Source organism: Mustela nigripes, chromosome 14, assembly GCF_022355385.1.
Source record: "Mustela nigripes isolate SB6536 chromosome 14, MUSNIG.SB6536, whole genome shotgun sequence".
NCBI lineage: Eukaryota > Metazoa > Chordata > Mammalia > Carnivora > Mustelidae > Mustela > Mustela nigripes.
In genome coordinates this window covers 33,149,101-33,161,459 of record NC_081570.1, presented here as the reverse complement: position 1 = coordinate 33,161,459, position 12,359 = coordinate 33,149,101, and the positions used below count along the sequence as shown (strand labels likewise).

At 44.6% G+C, this 12,359-nt stretch overlaps 1 protein-coding gene across 1 annotated transcript; it reads right to left on the bottom strand.

The window, feature by feature from the left end:
* Window positions 1–1,788: 1,788 nt before the first annotated feature.
* On the bottom strand, window positions 1,789–2,736 carry LOC132001678 (olfactory receptor 2A12-like). Its single transcript, XM_059376448.1, has one exon. The coding sequence runs from the start codon at window positions 2,734–2,736 to the stop codon at window positions 1,789–1,791; it is 948 nt and encodes a 315-aa protein (XP_059232431.1).
* Between the last annotated feature and the right edge of the window lie 9,623 nt (window positions 2,737–12,359).

Sequence of the window (12,359 nt, the reverse complement as noted above, 5' to 3'; positions counted from 1 at the left end):
TTTTCCTGACTCTTTGCAAGGGTGACTCTTCTCATCCACAGGTATCAGCTAAACCTTAAACCTTACCAGGGCCTTAACCTGTCAGCTTTCAGTAAGTAGATTTGCCTCCATTTTTCTCTATTGCAGAACCTACTTATGTCCTGAGACAACTATAACTTCATTTCTCAATAACTGAGCTTAGTTTCCATTTTGAGCTATCACTCCAGTATGAGAAAAATAATACTCATTTTCTTGGGATTTCTATCTCCCTCTCCCTGACTCCAAGTTCTGGAGAACTTACAAAGTGCTGGGGTATGCAGTGGGAATAGGAGTGGGATGAGAAGTGGTCTGGTCCTCTGTGTCTGGCACACATTGAGAGAACCTCATTCCTATGAGGTCATCAGTCCTTCAGAGTCACTGTGGCATTGGGTTTGGCATTGTAATTTCATGACTGTAAATCTCTCCACATATCTGTTTTGGTTTCCCCAAGGCTTGATACCTGGCCAAAATGGATGCTCAAGAAATACTGGAACTGAATCAACTCATCCCTGAGGCCTTTGGGCCACCACTGAGGCCTGAAAAGAAGCTGCATGTTCATGCTAACTCTGAGTCCCCATGCCAGGATTCTTAGCTTCATATGTCATTTAAATCCCTTGAAAGAATGAGAGTCACTGCTATGTGTGCTGCCCACTGTAGTTTACAAAAGACAACACACATGCAGCAACTTTTATTCTTCTAGGTTCTCCTTAACCCATTTTGTGGTTCAGAGAGGATTCACAAGTTTACCGCATTCAAGTTTCATTTACTCCACCTTCTGTGGCATAGAATTTTAGAGATACAGAGGTCTTGGATACCATTAATTTAAGATGATCATTTTATAGATGAGTAAAGTGAGATTCAGAGAAAGAAAATGAATTGTCTAGAGTCATAAAACAAGTTACAAGGTTGGAACTAGAACCCAGGTCTCTTAATGTCAGATTCTGTGTCTGTCCTTCTGCAACACAACACAGAGTATACCATTGACTCCATGAATCACATTGGTTCTGTGCACCAAGTCAGGTATCAGGCTATCTTGGTTCCATATACCAGTGGCTTAATTTTCAATGTTGGCTACATATATTCACTGTTTGCATGTACCACTTTGATCATCTACATCATCTTGGCCCTCTACTGTGTCCATGTACCATGTCATTTATAATTACCATGTTTCATGTTGGTTACATGTATCCTATTCCTATATCATTATGGTAGATTATATTAATTACCACCCCCATTATTGCTGCTTTCACTATAGAAGAATTCTATAACCATACTGCTGCCACATGACATGTATTACTTTTCTGTGAGAAGAAAATACTTCCTGCCCTTTTGCTATTGGGTTTGACCATATGATTTGCTTTGACCAGTAGGAAATCAGCAAAGAGATGTATTTCACTTCTGAGCAGGAGCTTTAAGAGCCATCATATGTCTTTCTCTTTGTTACAAGAATGGGATATTCCAGATAGAGCCTCCCCTTTCAGATTGGATCCAAGAATACAATGGCAGAAGGCCAAAGTCCACCTACAACTGACAAGGAAAATGAGCCATAAATGAGCTTCTGCTGTTGCGAGCCAGGAAGATTAGGGAGTTCTTTGTCACTGTACCACAATGTAGCAAGTTCAGCAAGACGGTTGTTGGTTTCATGCACCACATTTGTCCCACTGACTAGGTGCTATATTTGTTCCAATGCACAGTACTGTTTGCAGACATAAATGCTGTCCTTTTCCTTAGCACTGGACACTTTACTTCAGGCCTCTCCTGTCTCCTAATTTACCAGGCCACCCTACCCCACCCCATCACTTTGAAAAAAGCCCCTTTAATGTCCTTGTTCCTCAGACTGTAGACCACAGGGTTGAGGAAGGCAGGGAAGACATTGTAAAAGAGTGAGATCTTCTTGTCTCGCTCAGGAGAATAGCTGGAGTTGGGCTTCATGTAGATGTATATGGCTGGAGCATAAAAGAGTGTGACCACGGTCAGGTGGGAAGCACAGGCGGAGAAAGCCTTGCAGCGGCCCTGAGTAGATTTGATCTTGAGAATGATCTGTCCAATACGGATGTAGGAGGCCAAAATGAGGGACAGTGGGACAAGAACTATGAAGATACTGATGATCAGGTCCACCATCTCAATGAAGTGGGTATCCATGCAAGCCAAGCTTCGTACTGAGGGGCCTTCACAGAAGTAGTGGTTGACCATGTTGGGCCCACAGTACGGCAGCCTCATGGTGAGGAAAGTATGGATCAGAGAGAAGAAGAAACCACAGGCCCAGGTCCCAGCTGTCAGCTGTGTACAGAGGTCCCAGCTGAGGATGACAGTATAACGCAGTGGGTGGCAGATGGCCACATATCGGTCATAAGCCATGACTACAAAGAAAATACACTCAGTTAGGCTCAGGGCACCAAACACATACATCTGCAGCCAACAGCCAGCGAAGGAGATCATCTGAGAGTGAGCGAGGAGATGCACCAACATCTGGGGGATAGTGGTGCTGACATAGCCCATATCTAGCAGGGAGAGGATGCAGAGGAAGAAGTACATGGGTGTGTGGAGCTGCATGTCCAGGCAGATCAGGGTGATGATGAGCACATTGCCCAGGACTGAGCTCAGGTAAAGGAGAAGGAAGGCAATGAAGAGGACTCTGTTGGATGTGGGGTCACTGGAGAAGCCAAGAAGAATAAACTCAGAAACCCAGCTTTGGTTCTGCCCTGGAGGCATCCACATGGTGGGGCCTATAAGGGAATCACACTCGTTTAAACATCATCTGAATCCAGCAAGAATGTCGGCCCTAGAGGCAGGGATTTTAATTCTGACCCCCATGACTCTACTGTCTTGAACAAATTACTTAACATCTCTGAGCCTCGGTCTCCTCATCTGCAAAATGTCGCTCGTAATATTCATCTCTCAGGGGCTTTATGAGGAGTAGAGGAGATATATATATATATATATATGTGTGTGTGTGTGTGTGTGTGTGTGTGTGTGTATAAGAGGATATATATTATATATATAAAGCATCTGATACAATGCCTTAAAAGAATACAGAATGCCAAGTGCTCATATGCAATCACCCCAGTCTTACTCCCCACCCCTCAACGGACAAATTGGTTGCCCACATCTAGTAACAATCGAAGTACAGCACATCAGCTCCAGCCCTCAAACCTTTAGAGGTGGAGTTCCCCTTTGCCTTAGAGATCCTTTGTCTGGAAGTGCCGCTACAAGCCTCTCCTCATTCCGCAAACCTTTCTCCTTGGCTGGCAGTCAATATGAGGCTTTGTCAATAGAGGGCGCTAGAGGGGCACTGTGATGTGCTAATCACCGGAAGGCACTGAGGTTGGGACTTCAGTCCTTCACTCAGCTTGAGAGCCAGTGGACTGGTGGAAGGGCCAGTAGCACTCACCTCAACTGACCTCAATGGACCAACTATAGTCACACACTCAGGCCACACTCTTCCCATCCAGTGGCCACTCCTATGCAAACCCTGGCCACCAGCAGCTGTCAGGTATCCTTGTGGTAGCCACACCCTCTTTGAAAAAGTATGAAATCCGTCTTTGGGGGGGGGGGGTCAGGAGCAGGGGTGAAAGAGAAAGAGGTTCTAAATCCTCAGTTCCCCCTCCGTGTGTCCTTTCGTTCAGCCATGAGATAGTAGCTGCTTTTTTCCCCTACTTGCTATTTCTGGATCTCTTTCATCCTTTTTAATAGTTACCCACATTTTACCAGTTAATGATTCTTTATATTGGATTTTCCCTGTTCACACGACTGATGTGTTCTGTTTTCTGACAGCACCCTAACTGGTATGGACGTTAACTCTATGTCAAGTGAATTTGATAAGGAATGGAATGGGAATAGTTACAGGCTCTCTATCTATAAAGTATTATTAACTACCTAAGGAAGAAATAGTAGCTCTCAGTGGAGAAACTGGGCAATATCTTAACTGAGCGATTACAGTTAACATCACCAATAAGGAGCAGATAGACACACACTGTGTCTCCGTATGGGAAATCCTAACAATATAGCATTTATATATTAGTTCAGCCCCAAACGCAAAATCTGAATCTAATTATGAGGAAACATCAAAGAAACCTAAATTGAGGGATACTCCATAAAAATAACTAGCTTTTAATCTTCAAAAATATCTTCACCACGAAAGACAAAAAGAGGCTGGGTGAATCGGGGTGCCTCCACGGCTCAGGCCGTTGAGGCTCTTAGGCTCAGGTCATGATGGCAGGGTCATGGGATCAAGCCCCAAGTCCCCCTCAGCGCTGAGCAGGGAGCCTGCTTAAGACTCTCTCTCTCTCTCCCTCTGCCTCTCTCCTCACTCATCCTCCCGCCCCACACACGCTCTCTCGCACTCTCTCTCTTTAAAAAAAAAAAGAAGAAAGAAAAGAAAGGAAAGGAGAAAGGAAGAAAGAAAGGCAAGCTGAGAATCAATATAGGGGGAAGGATACTGAAAAACAAAGCATAACAATTAATGCAATATGTAATTTGGGAAGGGACGAATGGCATAAATAACATTACTGTGACAACTGATAAAACTGAAATAGATAACTGATAAAACTGAATTAGATTAGATATATGTGTCATTAAATTTCCTGTATTAGACAACTACTACGTAAGAGAATATTCCTTTATTCTCAGGAACTATTTACACAAGTATTAAAGGGTAAAGGAATGGGATGTCTGGAAATTACTCTCAAGTCATCTGGAAATTATAACATTAACATGACAAATTATTAAAAATTAATAAATCTGGGTGTGGGGCGTACGGGATTTTTTTGTAGTATTCTTTCAGCCTTTCTATAAATTTGAAATTATTCCCAAAAGTCTTTTAAAAATTAAAAAAAATATTTAAATGTGAAATAACTTTTTCAGACAAACAAATAGTAAGATTATGTGAAGGGAGTTCTTCAGGCAAAAAGAAAGTGATAGAAACATAAAAATGCAAAAAAGAAGGGCAAGTCCTTCAAGGAAAGGATAAATATGTGGGTAAAATATAAATTTAAAATGAACATAAAACAATAATAAACTCTTGTGGAATTTTAAAAAATGAAGGGCAAAGATAATGTAACAATAACACAAGAAATTGAGGGGGAAATAAAGTCAGAGTTTTCTAAGTATGCAGTGTAACTGGAAAAATGGTAAAATTAATTATTTGCCTTAGACTTTAATATGCAAGATTTAGGTTGTATCTCTAAGGAGATCCTTAAAAGAATAAATAATGTGGGGCGCCTGGGTGGCTCAGTGGGTTAAAGCCTCTGCCTTCAGCTCAGGTCATGATCTCAGGGTCATGGGATTGAGCCCCACATTGGGCTCTCTGCTCAGCAGGGAGCCTGCTGCCCCCCCCCCGCCTGCCTCTCTGCCTACTTGTGATCTCTGTCTGCCAAATAAATAAATAAAATCTTTTAAAAAAAAGAATAAATAATGCATTACTAACAACCTAAAGTAGTAGAAAATGGACAAAAAAATGTTTACTAATCCAAAATAATGCTCTTTAGAGAGAGGGAAAAAATCAAACAGAAAAGAGGTAGGCCAAATAGAAAATAAATAGAAAAATGGTAAATATGAACTTAAGTACTTAAACAATTACTTTAAATGCAAAAGGACTAAATATTTTAATAAAAGTCATATTTTCAAACTGGGTTTTAAAAAACCCTACATATTGCTTACAAGAAAAGCACCTTAACCATTTTCCAATATTTCAATGTATCGAATCAATGCACACCTTAAACTTACATAATGTTATGTCAATTATAGCTCAATAAAGGTGGGATGGAGGAGAGGAACACATTTTAAGGACACCAGTGCACTAGGAAGAAAGAACAGAAAAAAATATACCATGCAGAGACTAGTCAAAAAAACATGTCGCTTCATGAAACATTTATCAAAATTGACCATATGTTGCATCAGAAATGTAACATCTGAGGGCATCTGGGTGGCTCAGTCAGTTAAGTGTCTGCCTTTGACTCAGGTCATGATCCCAGGGTCCTGGGATTGAACCCCACACTGGGCTCCTTGCTTGGCAAGAGCCTGCTTCTCCCTCTGCTTCTGCCTGCCCTTCCCCCTGCTTGTGCTCATTCGTGTGCGCGCGCTCTCTCTCTCTGTCAAATAAATGAATAAAAATGACAAAGAAAAGAAATTTAAGATCCCAAAATCCAAAGGATGGAAGTCATTTAGAGTATATTCTCTGATTATCATGAAATTGGCTAAAAATCAATTTCAAAATAAATACAATAAGAAGCACTGTTTTTCCCCCATTAAAAATATTTTAAGTGTTCCCCATGACCCCTCACTTTAGACAGATTCACAGAGCCCTTCCTGAAAGATCTTCCCCCCACCCCTGACTTCTTCAGCCTCAGAAACCCAACCCTCTTCCTGTGCATCTCCTTCCATACAAGCCTAGTCTCCATACAGGTGTGCCCAATTTCCTGTATGTGTCTACTGCTGTCACACCTTCACACCTTTGCCGAGGTCTGCAGCATGGAGGAGTACCACCTGCTGCATCCCTCCACCCACATGCACTCCGTTTGGGCCACCCCTTATTCCTACATCAGGTTTCAGCTTAGGTATCATCCCACCAGGAAGCTGCCGCTGACCTACACCGCCATCTCCCACTCCTAAACCTCAACTAGATGCTGCCTCTATTTCTCCCAGAACACCTGTGCTTACTGGCAAGTTATAATCCCAGCAATCCTAGAGGGTTCTGATATGCAGCTGGAGATCTAATATCTTGGGAAATCCTTCCCCCGTTAACTTAATTCCCACCAATTGATTTGGAATACCTGTAATAAAGTATGGATATATGGGTGAATTTATAACCTTCTTTTCAACAACAACCACAACAATAATAATAATAATAGACAATATTTAACTAATTAACTAATAGATAATATTTAACTAATTTCTGTGTGCCACACATTGTTACACTACCTCATCTTCACAACAGCCCCTTGAGGTAAGTACGATGACCTCCATTTTACAGAGGGAAAAATAAAGGCACACAGAGAGAAGTGATTCAGTTCAAATAACGGGGTCTGTGTGGTGGAACTGGGGTTGGAGTGGAGGCAATGTGGTTTCAGGGCCAACTCTTAATTATTAACTTCACTGGCTTCCAGCAAACAGGCTGTACGTGGGAAGGGTGAAGAAAGCAAACTTCCCCATCAATGCATCAGTTTGATCTTGAGATTGGTCAGGAGCTACTCAATGGAATCATGGCCTCTGAGGTTCAGACAGCCACCGGACAAGATTGGATTGAATCCTCCCAAGGCAAAGGGCTAAAGTGGCAGCCACAAGCTCTCTCTCATCATAAAGCTCCCTCCATCTGCTCCCATCATATGGGTATGAGGAGCCACAGGATTGCACTAGAAGCAGACAGAATCCATGGAAGAGGGGGCACCTGGGTGGCTCAGTGGGTTAAAGCCTCTGCCTTCGGCTCAGATCATGATCTCAGGGTCCTGGGATTGAGTCCCACGTTGGGCTCTCTGCTCAGCAGGGAGCCTGCTTCCCTTCCTCTCTCTCTCTCTCTCTGCCTACTTGTGATCTCTCTGTCAAATAAAAAAATAAAATCTTAAAAAAAAAAAAAAAAAGAATCCATGGGAAAGTATTGCCATTCTGGAATTTAGCAAATCTTTGTAAAAGCCTCTCTCAGAGTAGTAGTTGATTTCCATGGGATGAGGGACATCATTCAGTTTAAAAAAAAAAAACAAAACAAAAACTTCTGAGATTCTGTCAGCCCAGTAGTCTCTGTCTTAATAGACAATACCCAAGCCAGACTTACAAGAGCACAGAGGGGGGTCCTAGTCATCATGGCGACCCCTGTCATTGTTGCAGGCTTCTCCCAAGATAACTATCATCATTGTCCTTTCATGGATATAGCTCTCAGCTAGACTGGGAGATCCTTGAGCTCAGGAAATTATATGATTCATTTCTCTGTTTCTAGCCCTTGGAAAGTGGCTTAACACAGGGCAACTATGAATAAATATTTATTAAATAAATAAGTGAAAGAAAGAAGGGGGTCTAGGAAGAAGGAAGGAATGGCAGGGATTGAAGTGTGAAGTGGTGAGGTAAGAACACTAGGAAATAAGGAATCGGGGCCGGGGGTGTTGGTGGGGAGGTCCAGAGAAGACCCAGGGACTAGGGGACTGGGTTACTTCTGATTCCTAGGCCCTATACATGCCTGGATCCTGACCACAGCCCCAAACCCAGTGATCATCCCACCCCTCAGCTAGCCACAGAAACAAGTCATAGAGAGGCTCTCACTTGAACTTGAGGAAAAGACTTAACAGGAGCACACCTGGGCAGTTGAGTCCAGTGTATCAGGATTCCAGGCAGCCTAGTCTCCAGAAAAACACGAGACTTCGAAGAGGTTGGAGGCTGAACCCCCTGCCTTCTCCCCATTGTACAGCTGTCTGCACCTGGCCCGGCAGCTCTGGCTCCTGAAGGCCTTGCCTGCCTGGTCCTGGGGCACAGGAAAAGGGAGTTTTGGCTATCTCAGGCTCCTCTCAGTGGACCAAGCTGCTGAGGCTTTATGGACCCGCTCCTCACCAGGCTTTCCTAGGAGACCTGAAGAAGGGCCATCCCTCTGTCTCTTGCTGCCACCATCCCTGTCCCTGGTGAGGATGGCAAATGTCTCTGAACATAGTTAACAAGAACGTTACAAGAAAGAGGCCTTTGGGGACACAGCTAAAGCAAACAACACCCACGTTGGGGTGGGGGCCGGGGGAGGGTAGTAACCTGACTTTCCTTTTCCAGCCTTTTGGAGGATATGCTTCAGCCAGAGAAGGGGTTGGACCTGGTCAACTTGAAGAAATGTTAAGAACTTTAGGAAGGCCTCCTTCTCATTTGCCTCTTACTTCCCAAACCCTTGTTCCCCCAACTTATCAATTAGACCATGTTTGAGTCACATCTCTATTGCTTATTGAACCACCTGGGACAAATCACAATCCTCCCCCAATCCCCCACCAGTCAAATACCTCAGACAACTTACTCAGCCTCTCCGATGATAATTAAAGAGTTGACCATGAAGCACCTACCCTATGCCAGATCTTGAGCCAGTCCTGGCAAAAAGTATCTGGAAAAGAAATGGAGCAGTCCCATATTGCCTATAAGGAAGTTGAGGTCCGGCCGAGTAAGGAACTTGCCCAAGGGCTCACATCTTCTGAGTACAGAACCAGAACTCAAAGCAGGATCTATCACCTTCTTGTGCCTGTTCTCTTAAACTTGCTGTTAGCCTGCCTCAGCTTTCTCCTCTGTAAAATGATAATAATTTCTTAATATCCCCAACCTTCTACAGTGCCTGGGAGAATTAAATATGATAATGTGTTGAAAGCCCAGGCAGGAGTCCTGGCCATGCTTCCATGACTATGAGTTCTCCCACCTGCCTCCATTCCCCATCTATTCAGAATGAGGAGGCTGGGCTCTGATCACCTCCCCCACCAGCCACAGGCCACAGAGCCCATTTGAATGTTCACAAATGTCATCAGAGAGTTACTAAACAAAGCCATTATTAAATTCAATCTATGTAAACAAGGATAAGTAAATGACACCAACACAAATGGCAATGGACCTTGAGGTTATTATGCTAAGTATAATAAATCAGGCAAAGACAAATACTGTATGATCTCACTTATTTGTGGAACATTAAAAACATCAAGCTCAGAAACAAGAATGGTTGCCAGACCCGGCGGGGTGGGGTTGGAGAGGCTGGTTAAGAGGTACAAACTTTCAGTTATGATCAAGTTCCAGGGACCTAATGCACAGCGTGTGACTGACTACAGTTAGCACTACTGTATTGTACGCTTGAAAGTTGCTATGAGAGTACAGCTATAACGTTCTCAAGACAACAACAAAATGGTAATTACATGAGGTGAGGATGCATTAACTAACTTTATAGCGGTAAGCATTTTACAATATATACCTGCATCAAATCATCACATTTGTATACCTGAGACTTGTGCAGTGTCATATGTCAATTATAGCTCAATAATTTGGAGCAAAAATCAGCTTACAAAATGAAAAAAAAAGATCAAAAAGTGCTCAAAACTCTTCATACTTAATTATTCTACATTTTAGCGTTCTCCATGATCTAGAAGTTGTTTGCGTGTACTAGAGCTGTATGATGGAAATACTCCATAATGAGATAATTCTGTGCATCTCCTCCCACCTCTGGGTGCAGTGACATCGTGTTTTTAGCTTGAAATTGGCCAGGATGGGATATTAATACCATAGAAATCCGCAAACAATACAAATCAGAACCCCTCTCTCCCTTCCAGGAATGATATTACACATTTACCAGCACACCACTGCTTCTAGTCCTGAGTCCTAAGAATCTCGATATCTCAGGATAATCTAATGCCGGAGGCATTGGTAGGAATTAGGAGAGCCCTGGAGGAGCAGCTTCATCCAGGAGAGGCACAGCCCACCAGCTCCAGTCCTCTCCCCACCCCCACCCCCACGCCCCGACAGAGGCTCCCAGACAGTCTGGCATAGCCCCTGGCCCTTCCTTCCCTTCTGTCTGGACCTTTGTCAGCCTCCTCAGACCCATGGTCGAGGCCTTCTGATGCAGACCATGTAGCAGGCTGGCTCTGCCATTTGGCGCCTCCCAGGCCCCAGTGGAAGCAAAGGACAAAATCCCCCCAAGCTTAGTTTGCATGGGCACCACTTCAGCCTCAGGGGACAGGGATGTGATAGGTGAAGAAACAGTAGGGAACTTGCCAAAGATCACATGGCTGAGAAGCAGAGGAACACTGGGGCAGCGTCCAGGCTTCCTCAGATGAGACAAGCTCAGTTTACACATCTCTAAAATAGGGAACACTTCCCTCTCCCTCTCCCTTTCCCGCTTTGTTACCATGCAAATCAACAGACGGTGAGAGATGGTGCGTGTGTGTGTGTGTGTGTGTGTGTGTGTGTGTGTGTGTTTTGGAGCCCAGGGTTTAGCATAGAAGAAGCACCCAGTAAAGGTTAATCTCATCCCTGTATCTACTTCCTGATCTCCCCTCACACTCCCACTGCCTCCAGTCACACCTGGCAGGGAGGGGACACATTCCCTCCTGCGTGGCATCTCTGGAGCTAGGAGCATGGAATTTGCTTTGTGTTTCCTTGGGCAGGGTGGGGTGAAGGGAACTGTGATCCCAAGCCTCTCTCCAACCCTCAGCTCTTCCTCAGCCTCAGCTACACTCTCAGGGGATTGCCCTGGGGTAGTCTTCCCCTGTACCCCAACCACATCCCCCCACTTCTCCCAGCCCCTCCTGATGAGCTCACAGATTCAGGGGAGGACTGAGTGTGGGTGCAGAACTCAGGATGATAAACACATGCTTCATTCAATTCTCTTTCTCAGAACCATGATGCAAACAATAAGCACCCCTTGCTCGGACCCAAGGCCCTGAAGTACTTGTCTTGTACCCTCACCTCAGATGTGAAGAGGTATCCATGCCGGTGCCCACCTTCTCACTAAATGGAGGAGAAAAACTGAGGCCCAGGCAGGTACACTGACTTGCCCCAGGTCAGAAGCAATCTAGGGTCATAAACAGGATGAAACTCGGGACACCTTGAGTTTTCCATGATGGAATTACTTAAAGACTGCCAAGCATAGTCTACCTTCTGTTTCCCAGAACATGAAACATGGCCAGAAAGAGCCAAGGGATTTGGCCAAAACCACACAGCTAAACAATGGAACAGCCAGCACCGGAACCCTGGTGCCTGCCTCCCGGGCTGATGCTGTGTCCACAATATCACATGCTTCAGTGCTCTAATCTGGGCTGATGGCTATACATGACCTCTAACTGAAGTCCTGCCTGCTGTCCCCAGAGCTGGTTGCAGTCGCTAGTGGGGGTGAGGTCAGCCAAGGGTTGGTATGAGAGAAGATTGTACTCCAGATGCTTGATTCTGGACCCAGGGGCTCGCAGGCCTCAAGGGGCAGAGGGTGGGCTCTTGAGAAGGGGAGGGCTGAGGCCCACAGTGCTAACCACCTGGGCTGTCTAATTGGCCCCAGGCAGAGAACGCCTCTGGGAGGGACCCTGTGGGATTTGGCCCTCATTTGCTAAGACAGGTGCCGCAGAAAGTTTTCTGGGTTTGTGTCTAGGAGAGGGGCTGAACAGATAGTAGGAGGTGGTGATGATTCTAATGATCAAGATTATCTTATTGGTGCTTTGGGACAGGCTCATAGCACTTTACAGTTTACAGAGCACTTTCACGTGTGTTTTTTTCTTTTTAAGATTTTATTTATTTATTTGACAGATGGAGATCACAAATAGCCGGAGAGGCAGGCAGAGACAGAAGAGGGGAAGCAGGCTCCCCGCAGAGCAGACAGCCCGATGTGGGGCTCGATCCCAGGACTCTGAGATCATGACCTGAGC

Bases quoted from the DNA above. Each gene is read 5' to 3' on its own strand.
- LOC132001678 (XM_059376448.1), bottom strand. From the start codon at position 2,736: ATGTGGATGCCTCCAGGGCAGAACCAAAGCTGGGTTTCTGAGTTTATT.